At 31.7% G+C, this 22,207-nt stretch overlaps 1 protein-coding gene across 3 annotated transcripts in view; it reads left to right on the top strand.

Moving 5' to 3' along the window:
• The window catches only part of LOC147075906 (organic cation transporter protein-like), a 52,232-nt gene extending 32,137 nt beyond the window's left edge, over nt 1–20,095 (top strand). For all 3 annotated transcript variants that reach the window (XM_085942230.1, XM_085942231.1, XM_085942229.1), the window contains exons 2-6: nt 9,897–10,131; nt 12,886–13,141; nt 14,060–14,683; nt 16,994–17,175; nt 18,445–20,095. In XM_085942230.1, the coding sequence (XP_085798356.1) occupies nt 9,897–10,131; nt 12,886–13,141; nt 14,060–14,683; nt 16,994–17,175; nt 18,445–18,609 (1,462 nt within the window). In that variant the 3' untranslated portion in view covers nt 18,610–20,095. The remainder of the gene's footprint in view (nt 1–9,896; nt 10,132–12,885; nt 13,142–14,059; nt 14,684–16,993; nt 17,176–18,444) is intronic.
• Nucleotides 20,096–22,207: the final 2,112 nt, after the last annotated feature.

The raw sequence follows: 22,207 nt of genomic DNA, 5'->3' as shown, positions 1-22,207 counted from the left end.
TAGACAAAAAGTAACATTTTTTTTAAATATTATATAAGCATATAATATATAGATGTGTGTGTTAACCCTTATTTAAGTTGAGTTATTGAAATATATACATAATATGAGTGATCTAAGATAGAACAGAAAAAGAGAATAATAAGAAAAGAAAAAATAGTAGGTAAAATCATAGGTACATTAAATTTATAATGCGATCATGTTCTGTTTTGTCCGGTCACCGTCTAAAATATACTGTCGTAAAGATATAATTATATTTATTTATTTAAGTATAATATTAAATGGCCAGCTTTATCGTTTTATAGTAAATTATTTATATACACAATATATTGCATTTTTTCTTTTATTGTGTTAACTGCTTAAATTACAATATGTATTTCTCCACCGTTGATCCTATCAATAATTCACATGTTTCGTTCAAAATTTTGTATAATGGACATTAATCGCATTATAAATTTAGGTGACCGGAAAAAACAGAACATGACAAAACAGAACAGCCAGGAGAAAAATGAAACATTATTTTTTGTGGAATCTATTTAGGTTATATTAGGTTAGCTTAGGTTAGGTTAAGTTAAGTTAGGTTAGGTTAGGTTATGTTAGGTTAGGTTAGAGGATTATTTCGTTGTACCTAGTCACCCAATCATTTTGAACATATTATATTGATTGAGATGAGATATCCTTGCGCTTGCCGGCAACACCGAGTTAAGTCCCGTTTATTTGAGACTTTCTAGCGATTAGGAATGCAGAAATTAGGTATATAATTTGATTTATTATGGCGTATTGAAAATCTGTGTTATTAAAAATCTATCAACATAATAGAGATAGGCCAATTTCAATATTAAATTTATATTTTTCCTGAAAGGTCATAGCTATATTTATCGTTGTTCTGTTTTGTCACTGTTCTGTTTTGTCATGGAACCCTTGCTTTTTTTTGTGGATTTTATTACAGATTATAATAAACGAAACTAGTATATCTAGGTGGTTTTAAAATAATAATTTATTATAATGTGTATTTAATATTATAATATATTTATTTTTTAAATTATTACCTTCAATGTATTTTATGCAAATTATGATATTACCTAGGTAGATACGACAAAGTTACGTATTACAATATAATATCACAATATTTACAAAAACTCAATTATTCCCACGTCATAAAGACCGGTTTAACGGCCATTTGTTGATTTATTTTATAAGTATGTTTGTATTTTTTTTATTGTTAAGAAGTTGTTTATCTTTTTTAAATATAATTTATTAGGCTAAGACAAATTTAATAATAGTGTTTTCAGTTCAATTTACATATTATAATGTTTGGTTATCATACTTACCATACTGTTGCGTTTTTATATTATTATGTAATAATAAATATATTATGATAGTAATAATTAATACAAACATCAGTATATTTTTCGCGAAGCTTGTAGGGGCGTAATGAACAAGATATACCTAATAGTTTTCATAGAAACATCCGTAGAATTCGTTTTTTTTTTTTTGTTTCAAACGATAAACTGACAGGCACAAAAAATGTTTAAACAAATAATATTATATTGAATATTTATATTAGTAAGTATAACAATATTTTTAAAATACTATAGTCGTGGGGTTACTGCCAAAATTTGGTGAGGTTCGAAATCATGTTATTGAGTAATTGCAATTTAAAGTGTGACATGCCCTCTAAAATCAGGCATAATGCTAATTTCTTTGTGTTTCATGCATTTTCTCTCATTTGATCTTGGATTTTTACACATACTTGAAATCCGTCATTAACTCTAAATACTTAAATTATCGACTTACCAACTTTTGGCTATAACTCTATATAATATGTAAGATAATTTTAGTATCTACATATTTGCATATTTCTATGAAAAAATATAATATATCGATAATTATTATTGTAATTCTAATTTTAAAGAACTTGTAAAAGGTATAGGTACCTACATTTGGTCCAACAAATTAATAATATAACGTATTTATTTTAACATGTTATTAATTATTATTGAAGAAAATGCATCTTTAAAATATGCTAGTTTTTTTACCATGTCTCTTTCATTTTTCATTTTTCATTTTTGTCGAACTGCCAAAGTTAGATAATCGTTGGACAGGTATGTATTTTTTTCAACGTACCTATACGCTTTGGTCATAATAATATTATAAACCTGTACCTATGTCCTTGAAAATTATCTTAGAAATTGAGAGCACCAGTTGTTTATTCTCTCAAGGTAGATACAGAAGCAATCTGCCATAGACAATAACAATTATTATTAGGAGAACTACAGTTGTACTCAACCATTTCTTATTGTTTAATGATTAGGATCCCTAAGTTACGAGCATACAATGATCAATAATTATTATTGTATGTCGCATCGCAGTAAATCATAAATTTAGTATCCCACAAATTGCTGAAAATCGAGCATCAATATTGGGACCATACCTAAATAAGATTTGATATAAATAAAAAGGATTTCAAGTTATACACATTTATATTTTTATAAAAATCGATGGTTTTTTTTAAATGAAAATAAAAAAATATTAAAAGTATGAATTAGTCAAAAATATCTACTCTTAAAAATAGAAAACTTAATAAACTAAATTTAATAACAAATATGACTATAAAATAATATGTACTTAATAATAACGCGATACCCTGCACTAAATTCACATTTTATAACATTTTTCGTAAATTATTGGTTTATCTTTGACCTAAAATAAAAAATATTTTTCTTTTTAATGTTTTTAGATACACATTTATTGATTAATACAGTTAAAATTGTAAATTATCAAAAAAATGTCTCAAATTGCAAGCTTCGTATTTTTCTGCTAGGTGCCTCTTTAAAAAAGGCTCAGTAAAGGCTTCACCTTAATATTCCATTCTAACGCTGCTGTAAAATGAAATATCGAATAAATATTAAGTAATTTAATCCCAAACATGGTAACATACAAAATTCATAGGCAGTAAAGTAAATGTTGCATGTAAGTGTAATTGTTTAACTAATATAACTTTATAAAAGCCTAATATTATAACCAATTTTGGATTATTAATATGAGGGATATTATAATACCCATTGACCATTATTATTTATTATTTATTATTAGTTAACTCCATCAAATTCCCAATACGTTACCCAGTGACATTATTTTTTAGGCAAACTTAAGACGATACATCAGTGAAACGGTAAATAATTTTCAACTATAGGCACGACGAAATTTTGGACTCGCTGGCATTCGGAGAGCGAACGTCGAGGTGTCAATGCCTCAATTTGATTCGTGATGGCGACGGGGGTATTAATTCTTAAATCGTGTAAAGGTGACTAAAAACGTTACCCATTTTCTTGAAAAAGAAAACATGTCAATGAATATAGTATGAATATATTGTTACTAATAGGACAATAAACAGAACATTAAATCGACGCATGTTGGATTTATATGACAAATTATATTTCGTTCGGCATGCGTCATTTGCACCCGCGACCCGCAATCCGCGCATCGCCTACCCACGATTTTTTTAGACCATGCCTCAACTGAGGCCTTAATGCCTTAAGGCCTTATCCTTAATGAATTTAAAAAAAATGAACCAGCAATATATGTAATATTATGTATTCTTAATCCAACGAAAATAAATAAATATGAATGAAAAAGTGTGCACAATTTCGCCGTATCATCCAAAATATACCAAAACTTTGCGAGGTTTAATTGATTTTTTTAAAACTAACCAACACCATCAGAAAATTGCAGTCTTAGCTCAATAAAAATAATTACAAGATAAAAAGAACTTTTTATACACAACGTTTTTAAATTTTCTGTTGAAACATATAAACTTCATTTGACTAGCTTAAACGATCAAAAAAAATTGTACTGAACTAGTACTGAAATATAATATTGATTTCCATAGTAACGCACGTATATATCAATATTAATAATTTAGTTGCTAGGGCCCACTTAGCAACCAATAATAGTTTTACTTTTTACGGATTTCTTCCAAAATAACTTTTCATAGAAAACAGAATTAACTGAAAATGAAATCAATTCTTAAAAAAATGCATTGGCATCGTGTTCTGATATATTCTAAAGGTTTCAAATATCTAGCTAGTCGGGAAATTAGTTAAAAATCGATTGCAAAATTTGTACCGGACAAATAAGAATACGAGGTAATAAAAACGTTGTAATAAAAAACGTTCTAATAATAAATACGTATGACTAAAAAAGTTTAGTGTGCACTATTTATGGCGGATCTTAACAGCCTACTTCCACCCTTCGCTACTGGCATGAAGAGGCTGAAATACTAAACCCGGGTCGCAAAAAAAGACTTGAATGAAAGATTACAAAACTCAATTAGAACAAATATATATATATATATATATAATATAATATAAACAATTTCCTTTTAGGTAATAGTTACATAAATAGAAAAACAGCTTTCATCGTCAAAATATCAAGTCATAATTAAAGACTGATTGTGATACCTAAACGCAGTTCATAATACTTATGTCTAAAAGGTTTGCCGACCACCGGTGTACGTTATAGGTACAACACCTATCATTATCATACAAAACCTGTTTAAAATGCGTAAAAGGTAGATAACCAATGATATAAACAAAATTTAATTTAAAAATTTGGATATTTTTTAACAGCCTAAACATTTGGTGATTCATTTTAATTTATTTGATACTGACTCATTTTAGATTTTTTATTTTCCTTGAAGAAATATTTTTAACCGGTTTTAACTCTCATAACAATATTAATATATAATTAAAATTGAGCCTACTTTTTTGAATTTTTTGAAAAATTTGAATCACGCCCGTTTTGGTGGTCACTTAGGAACGAATACGAGACTGTATTGGACCTATTTCTCATGGTTACGTGTAAATTGTACGTAAAACATTTCACCGTGGCACAGTTCGCCGTGAGCTTTCTATCGGAAAGAGATGACCGTTTACTATACGGTTTCCAATTTTAATGGATTCAATATGAACATTAATTCAATTTTCATAGTTGATTTTGGCAAAATTCATGAATTTAAGAATGGAAACCTTACCTAACTTAACCTAATCTAACCTAACAATTAATAATCCAGTACCTATATCGACTGTTTTCAATTTTTTTTTTGCTGCGGTCTTCCTGTAAAGTGTAAAATGTAAACCGTCAAAAACCGTATTTTATTTAGATATGAATTTTATAGAGGTTGGACTATCTTTAATATACGGCCATATATTTCCGATACAACATTTCGCGGTGAAGTGTGATGCGGCGAACTGCATACGTACAAGTTTCCAGACACGATTTCTCATCTCGCACACTACAGTTCTTCTTGGATTGCTGCCACCACATTTTATGGCGCTTCGTTATGCCACGGTATACTGCAGTGACGAAGTGTGGATGTAGGCCGTTAAGATCCGACATAAATAGTGCACACTAAACGTTGTCAGTCATGCGTATTTGTTTTGGTTGAACTAAGACTACAAGTTGCAGATAATGTTGGTTAGATTATAAAATTCAATTAAACCCTGTGTAAATGTTATAATTTTAGATAGACATTTTATAGAAGAATATTTTTTATCGATTTTGGTTTGGTTTATGCAGGGCCGCAGGGGTTAATGGATTTAAAAAAAATTATCCACCACCATCTGTAATAATGTATTCTTAATTCAACGATTATGACTGATAGAGTGTGCACTATTTTTGTCGGATTGCCCATAGCTTACCTAAGCTATGATGGTTTAGTTTAGGCTGGGTTTAATTGAATTTTAAAAACGAATCACGACCATCTGGAATTTATATTATTAGTTTAATGACAACAAATATCTAAATATGACTGAAAAGTTTAGTGTGAACTATTTATGTCGTATCTTAACAGCCTACCTTCACCCCTTGCCACTGGTAGGTATATTGAAAGGGTGTGGAAATGTGGTCAGTGGTGAAGAAAAAGCCTGTATCGTACCTAATTAAAATAACATTGTTTATTCGGTATTGCAATGGAATTAAAGACACTATTGATCTAGGTTATGATTGAGAAAATGTTGAGAATCGCTTCTGTCACTTTGTTTTGTTTTGACAACAAAACATACATATTTAAGTGTGACACACTTGTAATGCTGAGTGTTATGATGGCTATAGAATTATGGTTTATTACTTAATTCAACGAATTATTAATTAGGAAAACAACTTATTTATTAAAACAATAGCTGGTTTCTTCGGTTAGGATAAAATTTTAGAATTGACGTTTATCCTATCCGTTAATGTTTTTAACTTTTATCGATAATTCACTGATTCAGTTATCAAAAAAACATACCTCATAATAATATTATATTATGCAAAGTGTTTATCACTGATTTATATCGAAAATGTGTCTTTTTTTAATTATTTATTCTAAGAATAAGTAATAGAAGTAGGAAAATATGTAAGTCAGCTAAAAAATTATATAATATGAAGGCTAGGATTTATTTTTATTTATTTTTACTCGTATAAGTTTGTTAGTCACTGATTTGGTAGCAAATGGCGGAATGTCTGAGTTTTATTTATATTACAACAAAATAACTGTAAATTAATTAATTATTAACAGTATCAAATTCGAATACCAATAAATAATTCCCATTTCATCTAAACCGTTTTGAGTGTGATGCTGATGAGTGATGACTAATATAAATTTGTCAAAATAATGCGTGAACCAATCTTAAATCTTATGTTAACTACTATATATTTTGAATATATTATTAGTTTCTGTGGTTATTTAGGCAAAATTGGGAGGTCATGCCTTTAACGTCAGCTGAATCAAAATAGATTTAATGATATGAAGACTTTTATAATTTGTTCACTAACAAAATAACAAAAAAATCATGGATCTGTGAATTTGTGAATATGTGTTCATTTCTAGGAGATAATACATTTTTAAATCACTTATATCAGTGACGTCCCGTGGGGGTAGGCAGATTGAGCATCGCTTGGGGGCGGCAGTTACTTGAAGGGCGGCAAATCGAGGAGAATCAATAAATATATAATATAGGAATAGGGACCTAAGCTTAGTAATAACGGAAATATCTTTCCATTAAAAAATTCAGCTCCCTGGTTGGAAACAAAATGTACTTATTAATTAGCATAAACGGTTTAACAGGACTGTATTTTTTTCGTCGGGTTCGCGATGTCTAGTTTACTTCCGTTGTCTTTGGACATCACTCCTTGATGGCCAGCAATGACACGTGCAGATTTGCGAATTATATTTGAATTATAGGTAGGTAGATAGTAATTACTTAGGTACCTAATTATTTTATCCAAATATTTTTGCCAGTCATTCGCGAGTTTTGAAAGTTGTCAGGTGTATTTTTAAATGTATCTGAAACCGTGGACTCGCAATATTGTCTATTGAAGTAGAGATGACAATTAAATTAAATTTTGTGGTACTTATATATTTTGTTAATAATGTATTTCTTAGATATTGAAGTCATGAAATGATAATAAAAAATATTGTATAGTGGGGTGGCATTTTGTCTAGGGACGTCACTGACTTGTATTATTAGTTATTATTTCATTTGTATTATTTAAATCTGTAAATGGTAACCGAACGCAGGTATACTTAATATTTATGTATGTGGCATAGGTACCTACAAGTCTTGTATTACGTAAAGGCCGCATATTTTTAGGGATAGTTAATTAGTGACTATACATAGGAATATGGTGCGGTTGCGGCCAAAGTTGGTAGGCCGATAATTTAGGTATTTAGAGTTAATAACAGACTGTGTGTCTATCATGGCCTCCACATCCTGAAGCGGGCCCCCAACCTATCGTTAAAGTTCATGGCAGTGTAATGTTCCACAGTAATGTTACCCAAATGATATTCCGTGGAACTCCAAGGTTACATGTAAAATCGAAGGGTATTCAGTGTTTTTTGCCAATTTATTTTTGGATTTTTTAAATAAATCCACTTTAATTATTGTCATCGGTGTCATCACCCGGCATCATATTATGAAGAACTGATCGCGACCCACTTTTGTGATAGCTAAGTAAGATGCGACCCTTCGCCATATTGGATAAATAGTCATTTTATTAGTCAGGAAATACGCTAAAAATAAATATTAAATTAAAATCCACTCGTAAATTTATGATGTGTTTTTATTTCACTTAACTGGTCGCCCATGACGCCGGGGCCCTCCAAAGTCCAGGCTAGAGGCCTGTCAGCCCCACCCCCTCCCCCCTATCGGGAGCCATGGTGTCTATAATATGTAAATAACATAAGTATACCCAGGGCTTTTTTTTTAAAAACAAAAGAGCCGGAACTCACTTCTTGCCAAACTTCTTACCTACTAAAGAAAATTATATTCAAATATCATTTAAAGCAACTTTTCATATCCCACGAAGGGCATAAAAAAATAAACAAACAAGCATATTATTCAAATAAACAACAAGTTGTAAAAACATCATATGTTTGAATAAAGGTATATGGTGATTTCCATGGCCTCCAGCCAAGGATCTTTGGCGGGATACCTATACTAGAAAAAAAAATCAAAGTCATCCGATATATCGAACATGCACATAATGCACAAAGAAATTTGCATTATGCCTGTTTTTGAGAGCATGTCAAACATTCAAATTGATTTAGAGACTTTCGGCGGTAACCCCACGATTTATATAATACAGAATATCAAAACAGCTGCATAAAGATACAATATTAACACAAAAAATCAGAAAGGCCAAAGTGATGTACAAATAATCAAAATACTTAAGGGCCGACGTGCTCAGCGTGGGTCAAAATGGAGCTTTTTTTCCATTTTCAAAGCATGATCCTGGACATACCTTAAAAGTTGTAGATAATCTATTTATATTATTTTGAAGCCTTATTATACGTTATATTTATTTTAAACATTTGATGACTGCATAAAGTATTTTTATTACATAAAATAGTATTCTTTTAAACCTCTCGCTCTAATGTTTTAGAATATAGTCATATTTCAGTACATAAATGTGCAGTGGTGTTAAGATTTTTTACATTTATTAATTTTTAAACGCATTTATAAAACCATCAGTATAATTTATATCGACATTATTATAGTGAAATATTTATGATAAAAAACTATATTGATAATTTCTGTGATCCCAAATTTGACAAGAATTAGGCATTTTATTATTCAAAAAATGGGCAAGATTAACACATTTGAAGATAATTTGACCATTCAACTGTGATAAACATCTTACGAATAATGATTGTTTTATAATAATTATTGACCTAAGAATAAGGTAGTGTTTTTTTGAAATACGCCATTTCTTTTGGCATTCCCCAGTGGTTAAGCTACAACATATGGCCGTAGCCATAAATTGACAAACTATAATTGAAGTAGGGAGTAAAATGATGTCAACGCGCGTGTTTGAACATGTACCTAACCGTTTTTTTAACGGTACATGTTCAAACACGCGTATATAAATAGATTATCTACAACGCTTAAGGTATGTCCAGGATCATGATTTGAAAATAGAACAAAAGCTCCATTTTGACCTACGCTGAGCATGTCCCCCCTTAATGCGTTCTTCGAAACCAACGATTCATTCTCTTTCGATAAGTTCGTCTATGTACATGTTCAATATGTACCTCCGTTCAGGCGCTCAAGACTCAATGGACTTTTTTGTTCTGTACTCAACTTCTCTTTTATAATTTTATATGTTCATATTTTTATATTGCTAATTTATAATTTATTGACATACTACTGTATTGCTTTTTACTGTCTTTATTTTTATGAATTTATGTAATACCTACTGTCAGTCTCTTGTATCTTAATCTTTATAAGCATCATTTTAATGTTTAAACCCTGTTTATAAATAGGTAATTAAAATGAAGTACTTAATACCAAAAATCTATAAGAATCTTTTATTATAGTTCAAATTCTTTGCTAAATATATTTTATTTCTTATTACAGATGTAAAATACCAGAATGCGATCGGCCGCAACACGAGTTCGAACCAAGTTGGCTTCCAAACGCTATCCCTTACAAAGAAAATACTTTTGAGACGTGCACAAGATATTCACCAAGAAATAGCAGTGGGTACAAAGGAGAGATACTCAATACATGCCCTAGTGATATATTTAATTCAAACCAAACAGTGAAATGTGACTCGTGGGTTTACAGGGATCGGATCACTGTTAGCAGTGAGGTGAGAAATTTTATAATATTATCATTTTCTGATATTATATTAATTATTATTTATGAAGACTTCCATAAGCAACGTTGACAATATTTGTTGAAAATAAAGTTGTGGTTATATTGAGATGCACGTCACCTACTGTCACGTTGTCACGGCGACAAATTAAGTCTATGGTTTCGTCATTTGGCAGAATATTTTGAACGATCACCACCTCTGTAAATTCAATGATGGAGAGTGCCAACTCTAATGTATTAGTATTTTGAATAATTATTCATGTTAATTTCAATTAATTTTAACACATTTTTCTACATATGCGTACGTTAAAATTACTTGCGTTATTATACCCATAGGTAATATTTTGAACAGAACCACACCTAGATAATAGACAACATTCTTCTTGAAAATACATAGTGCCAACCACTAAAAACAAAAAACACGCGATTTTAACATGAGTCGAAAATGTGTAGGCATGTAGAAAATAATAAAAAAAAATCGTTCATTAAGTAATGCAGGTGTCGAAGCAGTGCGGTACAATGTGAGGTGACCTCATTGTTGTACTGGTGATTTCGGCAGATTTTGCTAACTGACAATGTTCGTTTAAAGCTTCAAAATGTGCTACGGGATGGGAACATCAGTCTGATAACATTTTTAACACAAAAAAAAACGACATCAAACACTTTTTTCCCGTAGCGGCAGTTTACTGTGACGTCACGTGATAGTACGCGACGTGGGTCTCAATATAATCACAACTTTAGTTTTAGTATACCTATTAAAAATAAAAGGATTTTAAAATTATGGTGATAAATTATTATTACTAGTGTAACCCTGAAAAACCAAACATAAAGTTTCGAATGTCACGGCCGCCGAGCACTTATTCAAAATCTATTGTTCTTTTTTATTTATGACATGCACAAATAAAGTAATTATTTTTATAAAAGTATTGCCATAATGCCAAACTACCCTTTACTCTCTTTTTGCACGTTTTACAACACTGATACGCCTCTTTGCCTGATTACCTCGCATAAAATTATATCAAATGATATTCACTTGTATTAATATGTAGTAATAAATAAATAAAAAGATAATACCTGTACCTACACGTATGTAAAAAAAAAATATTTTTAGAATAATACATTACATCATTTTCATCATAGAGCCAAAGTTATGAAGTGGCAACTCTACAATAGAAAGAAATAAAAAGTATTTCCAGTTACATATTTTATAATAATCACATTTAATAATAAACACTTTCAATTTTTTTTTCGTTAATTATATTTAATATTCAATGTTTCTTAATTCCGTTTCTTGTCTTATATTATTATTATGTATACAATGGCACTATACTTCCCTTTAAACTACAATGACTTTGAAATTTATAATGGCAATAATATCTATAGTGACCAGTGGCGGCCGGTGATTTTTTGGATTGTAATTTTTGAGGGTGCGCTGGAAACTTACCTTATTGAAAAATTAAATCAATTCGGCGTTATTTTTTATTTGACAAAACGTTATTGACATTTGGGAAGTTACCTGTATATTTTATATTTTTAATAAAACATGTTGCGAGTTACTTAAATCTTTATTGGATTAGTTTTAAGAAAAGATTGCATCTCTTATAGTAGATAAATACCTCTTACTTTTAATGTATGAATAATGATTATTATGAAACTACACTTTGTGAAATAGTATTAAGATGTATTAGCTTATCACTAGAATTCGTGAATTAATAATTTTCTATACCTATTAATAATTACCGAAATCATTTCGCGTTTAGTCAACACACATGATAATGAAATATTAAGTTTCCCGAAATGAGGTAAATACCAAAATTATTTTTATCTTCACTGATTTAATTTGCAGTACACATAAATCAAAATATCTTACCGACATTGTATTATATTTCTTAAATATGATACTAAACATAATTTGAGGGTGAACAGTAAGTCGCAGTGTCTATAATAACAACCATAATTCAAATCTGTAATTGCTCTCTACTCATAACAATATGATGTCATTTTACCCGGTCGGCGCACGATATTCTGGAACTTATGCATGGCGTAAACGATTAGCATGGTTTAAGTTGTTTTATAATGGCTTTACTTAATACTATGCTTTGGGTTCATTTTAAGTAAACAAAATATACTGCTGGGGCGCAAATAATTTCAGTGAAGATGACGTATACGGTGCATAGTGCCTGTATTATCGCCGATTGGCAATATGGGCATATCGGTTTATGGTTTGCATTACAATAAGTGAGCGATAGTATTAAAAAGTTATGAAGAAAAAATATGATTTACAATGTTGAACCATGTTTCATAGCAATGCAAGCAGTGCAGTGCACTTGCATGTTGCTAGACCAGCCGCCGCTGATAGTGACATCTATTGGCAGAAAACAAAACTAACTGTTTCGGTTGATAATAAAAGTCACTTATCATCGAACAATAATTGACACAAACAGAAATTGTCCAACCACAACGACGTAAAACTATCATTATTTTTATAAATGTAGTCTACATAAAAAAAAAATCCGTATTTTAATAAAAATATGGCCCATCCAAAATTTATGTTAGTGGTTGTGTGTAGTAACTTAAAAAGTAAATTATTTCGCAAACAACTACAATACATACACTGATGATAAATCTTTTAGAAAGATATCGCTTAGGTACTCGAAGAGATATGGATCAAATAATAATCTGTTTATATGCCTGATTCCACTTTGGCACGCGAAAGAAAAAATCTAATAGTTTTTCTTTCTTTTTTCAGTTCGACCTGGGCTGTGAATTATGGAAAAGAACTCTAGTTGGCACCGTCTCCATCATTGGCCAGTTCTTTGGAATGCCTCTGGCCGGGTTTCTATCCGACCGGTATGGTAGACGTACAGCCCTCGTGGCTGGGGCCGTCTTCAGTGGGATATTCGGAGTTGTCATGTCCTTTTCTCCTGACTATTGGACGTTCCTATTCTTGAATTTACTGGTGCCCATACTTGGATCTGGAGTCTACAGTTCTGCTTATATATTAGGTAGATTTTTTTAATAATAATACCTATTTAATAAAACTTTCTTCAAAATTGTAGAATTCCGATGACTGAATTGGAATAAATTTTTTGTTAATTAACTATTTGTTTTATCAATGAATAATTCACAAGATTTAAGAATGTACCGTTCTAATTATTGAACATATATAATTCTGACAGTAAGACAATTGGCTTACTTTTTTCGAAAAAGATTTTTTCTATTGGCTATATTTCCTCATGAGTGTTTTCATAATGTTAATGTGAATGTTCAATAATTAGAATGGTACATTCTTACATTTTATTCGTTGAATAAAAGAAATAGTGAATTAAAATTATTAGCATGTTCAAGAAAGTTGAAAACAGAAAATATTGGGAGATCCGTCACGTTGCTTAGTAATTATAGTAATAAATACTTTAATTATTTAGAATACAAAAATCGATCGCCTACCGTAACTCAATTTGGAGAGCACTAATGAGCAGGTATTAATAAAAGCTAATAGTTAAAATTTGTCGCAATTAAGCATGGCAGTCGTAGCATGGTGGTAATGCACAGGGCGCAATGCCCAAGAAGCGCAGGTTCGATTCCTGCCGGGTGTCTTATTTTTGTCGAAAAAGATTTTTTTCTATTGGCTATGTTTTATCATCAGTGTTTTCCGAATAATGTTCAAATGCACCATGTTATGAAAATAAATTTTAATTCTTGCCAATATGGAAGAACAGTTTTCCCTATGTTGATTAAATTAATTTTTGAGACCCAGTGGCCTTATCAATTAGGACGTTCCAGGCTATATTATCCTTTTTACTCTTGGTAAATCGAGGCCACCTGGAGCAAATATTTGAGTTTCTTCTTGGAGTATATTCGATACCAAGGACTAGTGATTGTTTGTATCAAGGTTTTTATACTGTCGTTTCATTCTGTTACAGGCATAGAGCTAGTTGGTCCCAGATACCGTGTCCTAGGCAGCACAATAATCAGCTCATTCTACGCCGTCGGCGAAACATTCTTGGGACTATCAGCATGGTATTTCCCGTACTGGAGAGTATTATACAGAATTATTTACATTCCGTCAATTCTGATGATGTGCTACATATGGATAATATCAGAAAGCGTCCGATGGCTGATGAATAAAGGAAAAACAGAAATGGCTGGTAAAATACTGGCAAAAGCAGCTAAAATAAACGGAAAAATACTATCAGAAGACACGTTACAAAAGTTATACAGAAGTGCAGAGAATGATTCAAATCACAAAGAAATACAGACAACATCCAATCTGGCACAAGTATTTAAGTCAAAAATCTTATTGATACGATTGGTATGCTGTTGTGGATGGTGGGTGACTTGTACCTTTGTCTTCTATGGTCTGTCACTTAATTCGGTATCGATAGCTGGTAATTCTTATTTGAATTACATACTGGTGTCTCTGATTGAGATTCCAGGGTACATCACGTACTATTTCTGCATGAATCGCTTTGGAAGACGCATCACCTTGTGTACTACGTTTCTGGGAAGTGGCATCGCTTGTGTGGCGTTTGCATTTGTTCCGGATGGTAAGTTAAATCAAATAAATATTTTTTTCATTCGACTGTGTTTAGGAAAAAGGGCGTTACCCTCGATTTTTCGAAAAGTGCTTTTATTAGATATTAACAATGTATACATCTAAATACACGTTCTGTAAAAAGTAAGTAAGCCTCAAATGCCGAATTATTATCTAAATTCAGGTTTTAATTGAGCTTTAATTAAGTTTTCATTTCAGGAAAATAGCATTTACCCTCAATTTTAATGATTTTTCTGTAATTACTTCTTTAATAATTATTAGATCGAAAAGATATTACACCAAATCATCAATCATCATGCACCTAATATCCGTGCCTATTTTTTTTTTAATATTAAACCAATTCAAAAAAACGTTTTTTGCCCCTTCTGTAAAATTTGTTCTGTGAGGGTTACGTCCTTTTTCCTAAACACGGTCGAATACCTATACATAATTTTACTGAGGCTTTGACCCCGACCTGCTTTCATATCGCCCCTTCTCCTCTGAGTGAGGTTTCTTTGTTTAGGTTCTCTCTCTTTCTCTTGCTCCATTTACTGCCTGGGCACGTTTGAACTCCTCGACATTCTCGAGGAGATCAATAAATCGCAGCTCCACTCTAAAACGCTCAAATTTAGGACAGAGTACCACTATTAACTAACCGTGTTCAAAAATTTGTATGTATGCAGTTCGCCGTATCACACTTCACCGTGAAATGTTGTATTGGAAATATATGGTCGTATATTAAAGACCGTCCAACCTCTTTGGGCCGTATAGTACTGAGACAAAATTCATGTCTAAATCTAACATGGTTCTTGTCGGTTCATTGGAAGCCAGCTGCAATTTTTTTTTATAATAGTTGATATACTGGATTATTTGTTAGGTTAGGTACATTATGTCAGCGATGCTCCATGAACAACGCATATTTTTTCATCTTGTTGTTAAAGAGATGGCCGTGTAGTATCCGCTCATCTCTTTCCGATGAGAAAGCTCACGGCGAACTGTGCTACGGTGATATGTAAAATGTACAATTTACATGTAACCCTCCTGAATAGGGAATCCAATCCCGGGATCCCGAGCTATTTTCGATACCTATGAATCCCGGGATTGATAAACATAATCCCGGGATTTCGGGATTGATTTTTTTATCAATTTTTATGGAAATTATAACAGAAAAAATACTTTTAATACAAAATAACTACATTAGAAATAAACTGAGTTTGAATGAAGTTTGATGTGTAGGTTGCCGATTCATTTTATTTTTTCACATAGATTATTAAAAATGAGAAAGATTGGTAAAAAAACAATGCTTCGCACTTTTAACAAAGTAATTCCACCATGATATCATACGTTTTACGGCAGTTTCATATTTGGCTGACTAATTAGATTTATGAAGCGGAAAGGCCATAAGTACGCCATGATTATTTGCTTTACTATTTTAAATCTCGCTGATCTATTCATTATGTCTTTACTATCAGAAATAGCAATCTCATATTAAATTCACATTATTATTTATATTATAATATTATTTACTCCATTAAACTTGTGTATTTCCAAGATTTAACGTATACAATATTAACAATAAATGTCTTAAATAGTATAAATTATACTAGATTTATTTTTGACCGATTTTATCAATGTTATTTGTAAATATAAAAATTTTATATTAACAATGGAAAAAAATCCCAATCCCGGGATCCCGGGATTGTCAAATTGTAATCCCGAAATCCCGGGATCAGAATTTTGGCTCGGGATTGGATTCCCTACTCCTGAACACCACATTCAGGACATGAAATCTTTTACCCATGGTGTGGCTTATTCTAAGTCTCAATATCTGATTGAACGCATTTCTTCTATAGGTGACTCTTTAAACCGGGGCACTGGGCATGGGGAAGGCAGTATGGTTGCCATGTGATGAGGATCTATCCACATGCTTTGGCACATTTTCTTAATGGACTTATTTCAGTCTAAGCAAAACATTCAATCATTCTCTTTGAAAGATCTGATATATTATATAATTATATAGGTCTATCTAAAAGGAAGTTTCAGCTATAAAGTAGGCATGGATTCCAGGAAGCTGTTGGAGGCTGCTGATGCTTTGTCGGCTCCACAGTGACTACTTATAAATATTATGACAAATTGTGTGATTCTGTTTTCTAATAAATATTTTTTTTTATGAACTTAATGTTTCTTTTAACGATCACTTACGTTTAGTAGTCCTTAGTAAACAGTAGAAGACGATAGAATGTATAACGTACATGGTATAGAAATTGGCTTATAAAGTTATCCACATATTGTAATACTTATATAATTTTATTGTATATTTCAGATATCGGCTGGCTAAAAATGATATTCTATCTATTTGGAAAATTCTCCATAACGATTGCTTTCACTGCAGTGTACGTGTACACGACGGAATTGTTCCCAACACCAGTTCGCCACTCCTTGCAGAGCATTTGCTCAATGTTCGGAAGAATTGGATCCATGGTCGCACCTCAGATGCCAATTCTGGTAATAATGATTCAAAGATTTTTTTTAAAACTTATTAGGCATCGATGTTTTGCGCAGCCGCTGGATAATATATTATTTATCTTGATTCTTGAACCGTGTGAGATTTTCACACACATATTTTGCTTTCCAGGTGACTACTCTAACCGTTAAGCTATTGGTCAAACTATCTTGTAAATTTAATATTACTCATGATGTTTCCGAATTCTGGCGAAACAGGACATAATATTATGGGCCTCCACAAAGTGGAGATTATAAAATATACAGAATTTTTTACAAAGAATGAATATAGTCATTTGCCCAACCTATTTAGTCTTTTCATTGGATCCAGTGACGTCCCGTGGAGGTAGGCAGGTTGAGCGTCGCTTGGGGGCGGCAGTTACTCGAAAGGCGGCAAATCGAGGAGAATCATTTGGATTATATAGAAATATGATACATATATATAAATAGCTAAAATTATTTTGTTTACATGTTGTAGACATTAGTATCAAAATAATAACTCTGTGTATTGCTAAATGGTACAAACCAAAAGTGTCACCTCATGTGACCTCAGACTCTGGTCTAGATTTAATTTTTAATGTGTTAGTGGTAGGTATACATTTTGATAGTAATGTATTCATACAACACATCTCTTAGATATTGGAGTCATGAAAGGATGATAAAAATACTATATACTTTTAAAAAAAAAAATGGGGCGGCTTTTTGACGCTGCCTATGGGCAGCATTTTGTCTAGGGACGTCACTGATTGGATCAAATGCATATTGTTAGAACAATGTGATTTTTTCCCAACGCGGGATTCGAACCCACATCCGTGGTTTCAGATATGGGCACTCAGTTACTGCTTTACCGTACTAAGAGAGGCCATCTATAGACTAAGCCGCATGTGGTTTTGAACTAAATATTATTTCTGTTAATGAAAATATATTTTCACTAATTATATAAGCGTCTGACCATAATCCGTTTATATACTATAATAAAATAAAATATAGGGAAAATATATTACCATGAACAGAAATCATAAGATTAGACTGCGGTTTCTATATCAAGACATACACATCCCTGCAGTCGTTTCTGGAATTAAAACCGTCGCAATACAACCAGCATGCAGATAGCGCGTGGCGTAATACTGTCATTGCATACAATCCCATGGTGTATATGTAAATATAATATGGATGCGCACAGGTGTGGCACACGATTCAAAACCACATGAAGTTTCAGATTATGGATAGAGAAATATTCCACATCAAATTCGTATGTTATTCAATTTTCAGAGTATCTTCTTCAAACCACTTCCATTACTTCTTTTCGGAGCGACTTCCGCAATATCAGGATTTTCGATTTTGGCATTCCCAGAAACCAGCAACATTCGACTCCCTGACACAATAGAAGAAGCTGAAAATATTTCCAAGAAGAAACAAGATGTCGACTGGAATTGAAAAATGGGAACGCCTGTTCATTGGACACAATGAATATCTCTCTAAATTATATAAGCATTTGGCAGAGAAACATTGTGATAATGAGATAAAGGGTTTATTATTTTGATCCCCTCAACCCGAAGATCATTGTTGAATCATTGAAGATCTTCGATTTAAGTTTGAGGGTATCAAGTACCTAATTGCTGAGATATATGTGTTACTGTACCGATTAAATATCAATTATCATTACACCATAATGAATCTCTTTAGGTCTAGGATTTATGATGAAAAATGACAGGGGTGAAAGAAAAACATGGTTACCATTTTAATATCTGACATAATATGAATCGTCGTATTATAGTTCTTATATATAGATACAGACCTACAAACTTATCTGAAGAATGAGATTGGGGAGCCACTGTCGAAAACTACCCAATCAAGACTCGTAACTGGACAAGATCTGACATTCGAATAAAATTTCAAAATGGCGTCTTATGGTAGTTTGTAGTTCCATTTTTGGCCATTCTACAGATAAGTTTGTAGGTATGTACACGTGCATGGATTTACTGCTGACAGTAATTGTATTATCGCGGCCATAACAAAAAAATGTACCTACGTGTAAACATGTATTATCCTGCCCTTGCAAGATTACATGCATGAATCAAAAAAGTTCGGAAGTTTCTGAATTTTCATGTGACAGTTGGGATTTTTTCGATCTGCGCCTGCACAGTTAGTACAACGACAGTGGCGAACCTGCCTGCAAAAAAACGAACTACACAGCGGGGAGACTCATTTTGTGGTTAACCGATTTTTATGACCCATCAAATAGTATCATAAAATGACAACATCGCGTCTCGCTTACTCTTAAAGAATGAGATAGGCGAGACAATCAGCATTTTACGTGTAAAGAGTTATTGTCACGATACTTTAAAATACACACTATTGCTGCCAGTAAATCCATGCACGTGTACAGGCACCATAAGTCCGCTTTGGTTGGAAAACTAAATATTTTCATTTAATACCTATTACTTTTTCTCATCAAAACCTATGACTGGAATTATTGTATGCTGATTTGTTGTTTTTATACAATTACTCACAATAAAATGAATCATTTTTGTAGCAATAAAGGAGAAATTATTGATAAAACAATGATTGACTTATTGGCATTTGAAACCAACTGTCAAATTTAACGTATTTAGAAATTTGATAGGTGTAACCTATTCATCTTTGTTTCTAATGGGCCATGTTGATTTTTGCAAATACTCAACGCTGATTAGCTGTCTTTAAGGTCGTATGGACATATCGACATTTGGAACAAATGTCGTTAGGAATTCAATGTGATTTTGAAACGCTCTTTTCATATTATAAATTTATTAGCCATTAGGAACCGACCAATACTTCATTTATGTGAAAAGCTGCCTGTAGAACAAAATATCATCATTATTTCAATTTTGAACCATAGTGGTATTATTGTATATAGGAACTATACGACTCATATAAAGTAGATAAAAAATTGATTTTGTTTATCATTTATTACCACTGTTAGACGTTTATGACATGAAAACTAATATAATAATTAATATTGAAGTTATATTGTAATATAACCCAACCATTGACATACCTAGACAAAATTCCGCCCTTAGGCAGAATCAAATTACGCCCCTAATTAGGTATTTTATTTTCCAATTGTATGTGAATTCATAGCACACTTCTGCTTTAGAGCCATTTCAGACGGGACACCGGTGTCGCGCTCGTATATAATATAGGTGACCTTTGTATTCGAATAAAGGGGCCTTTGTATTATGTTTATGAATGCCCCAGAGCTAATGTCACTGAGCGCAATATAATAGGATTGTGTAGATAGACTAACCTTATTCATTATTATACAGTAAGTTTTCACATTTCAGTATTATATTGATCGGTCGTGTTGTCTGCTTATAGATTGGCACCATCTTTAATTATTAGGTGTGTGATTATTTTAATCGTGTCCGGAAATTTGTACATATGCAGTTCACCGTATCACACTTCACCGTGAAATGTTGTATCGGAAATATATGACTCTATATTAAAGACCGTCCAACCTCTTTGGGTCGTATAGTACTAACATAAAATTCATGTCTAAATAAAACATGGTTCTTGTGGGTTTACACTTTACAGGAAGGCAGCAGCAAACAAATTTTTAAAATAGCCGATATGCTGGATTATTTGTTAGGTTAGGTTAGGTTTTCATTCTTGAATTCATGAATTTTGCCAAAATCAGCTATGAAATTGAATTAATGTTCATATTGAATCTAATAAAATTGGAGATCCTATAGTGTACGATGATCTCTTTCCGATAGAAAGCTCACAGCGAACTGTGCCACGATGAAATGTTTTACGTACAATTTACATGTAACCATTTTAAGAAGTTTAACTATTAAGTTTTATTATAAATAATTATTTTATAGTTTATAATGAGAAAGTCTCGAGAGTGCCATTTGTCAATAATAATCTATTTATGAATAGGGAGTACTCTGTAATATTAATGAATTTATTTACTACATAATTATCAGTACCGACTCCTGCACTTTGTGCGTCCTGTTTGTTAAATAGGTTCTAATAACTATATACAGTTTTACCATTATTAATTTGTGAGACAGAAAGTCATATAACGTTTGTCATCCAATATTATACGTTGTAATACAATAAAAATGTATTATACTTACGCATAGAATGATAATATCGTCACTGTTCTGGTAGAAGACACTAATTCGGAAAAATGACATATTGAGTTAGTTATACCAAAATGTTCCTTATTTCAAACTTTACCGTCTGGAAACCTTCTTAATAAATAAACAGTCTTTATTTTAAAGTCATCCTTTTTACGATTACTTAATAAACTCACATGATAGACCATTTCAAACATTTTAACAACTTCAACGTCAAATTACTCAAAACTAGTATTCTCCAGTTAGTGTGTTCTGCCAGAACAGAGACGATGTATCATACCATTTGATTACAAAGTAAATACATAATAATATTATATTCGTCACCTCAATACTACAACTAGATAACTTGATTTTCACTGTTTTTGAGATAACTATTGAATATGATACTACATTTTTCCTTCTCTACAAAATGATAAAACTAAGCATGTCAGAAGTTAATGGAAACTGTATTAATTTTGTGTTTGAAACTATTAGATAACTTTAAAACCAAAATTGCATTAAATAAATAAAATAATATATCTACAATATTTTTTCATTCAATCATTGAACATTATTTAACTGTTCCCAATTAGTCATGCACAGTTTTCCATTTTTATTTTAAATATAATATAGCCTAGATTTATGTTAATCGAGTAAAATCAGAGTTATCTGTTTGTAGTATTGAGGTGACGATATATATATATGCTCTGCATCTACAGCATCCATGGACTGTACATCCCTGTTAAAATAACTATTTAAGTTCTTACAGTACGAAATGTAATCAATTACTATTGGTGTTAGAACCCAATGTGGGTCTTGGCTGCCCCCAAGAAATGTTTTAAATTGTCTTAACCTCAGGGATTTTGTGTTTCTTTCTACAAAGCCCAAATCCCCTCAGTTTAGATCCCTTAACCGCTATTTTCTCCTCCGGT

The sequence above is a fragment of the Rhyacophila brunnea genome, unplaced genomic scaffold, assembly GCF_057557595.1.
Source record: "Rhyacophila brunnea isolate RB1 unplaced genomic scaffold, BYU_Rbru_1.0 scaffold_14, whole genome shotgun sequence".
NCBI classification, from domain to species: Eukaryota; Metazoa; Arthropoda; class Insecta; order Trichoptera; family Rhyacophilidae; genus Rhyacophila; species Rhyacophila brunnea.
Note: the sequence above shows the minus strand (reverse complement) of the source record. Positions and strands in the feature narration are given on the sequence as shown.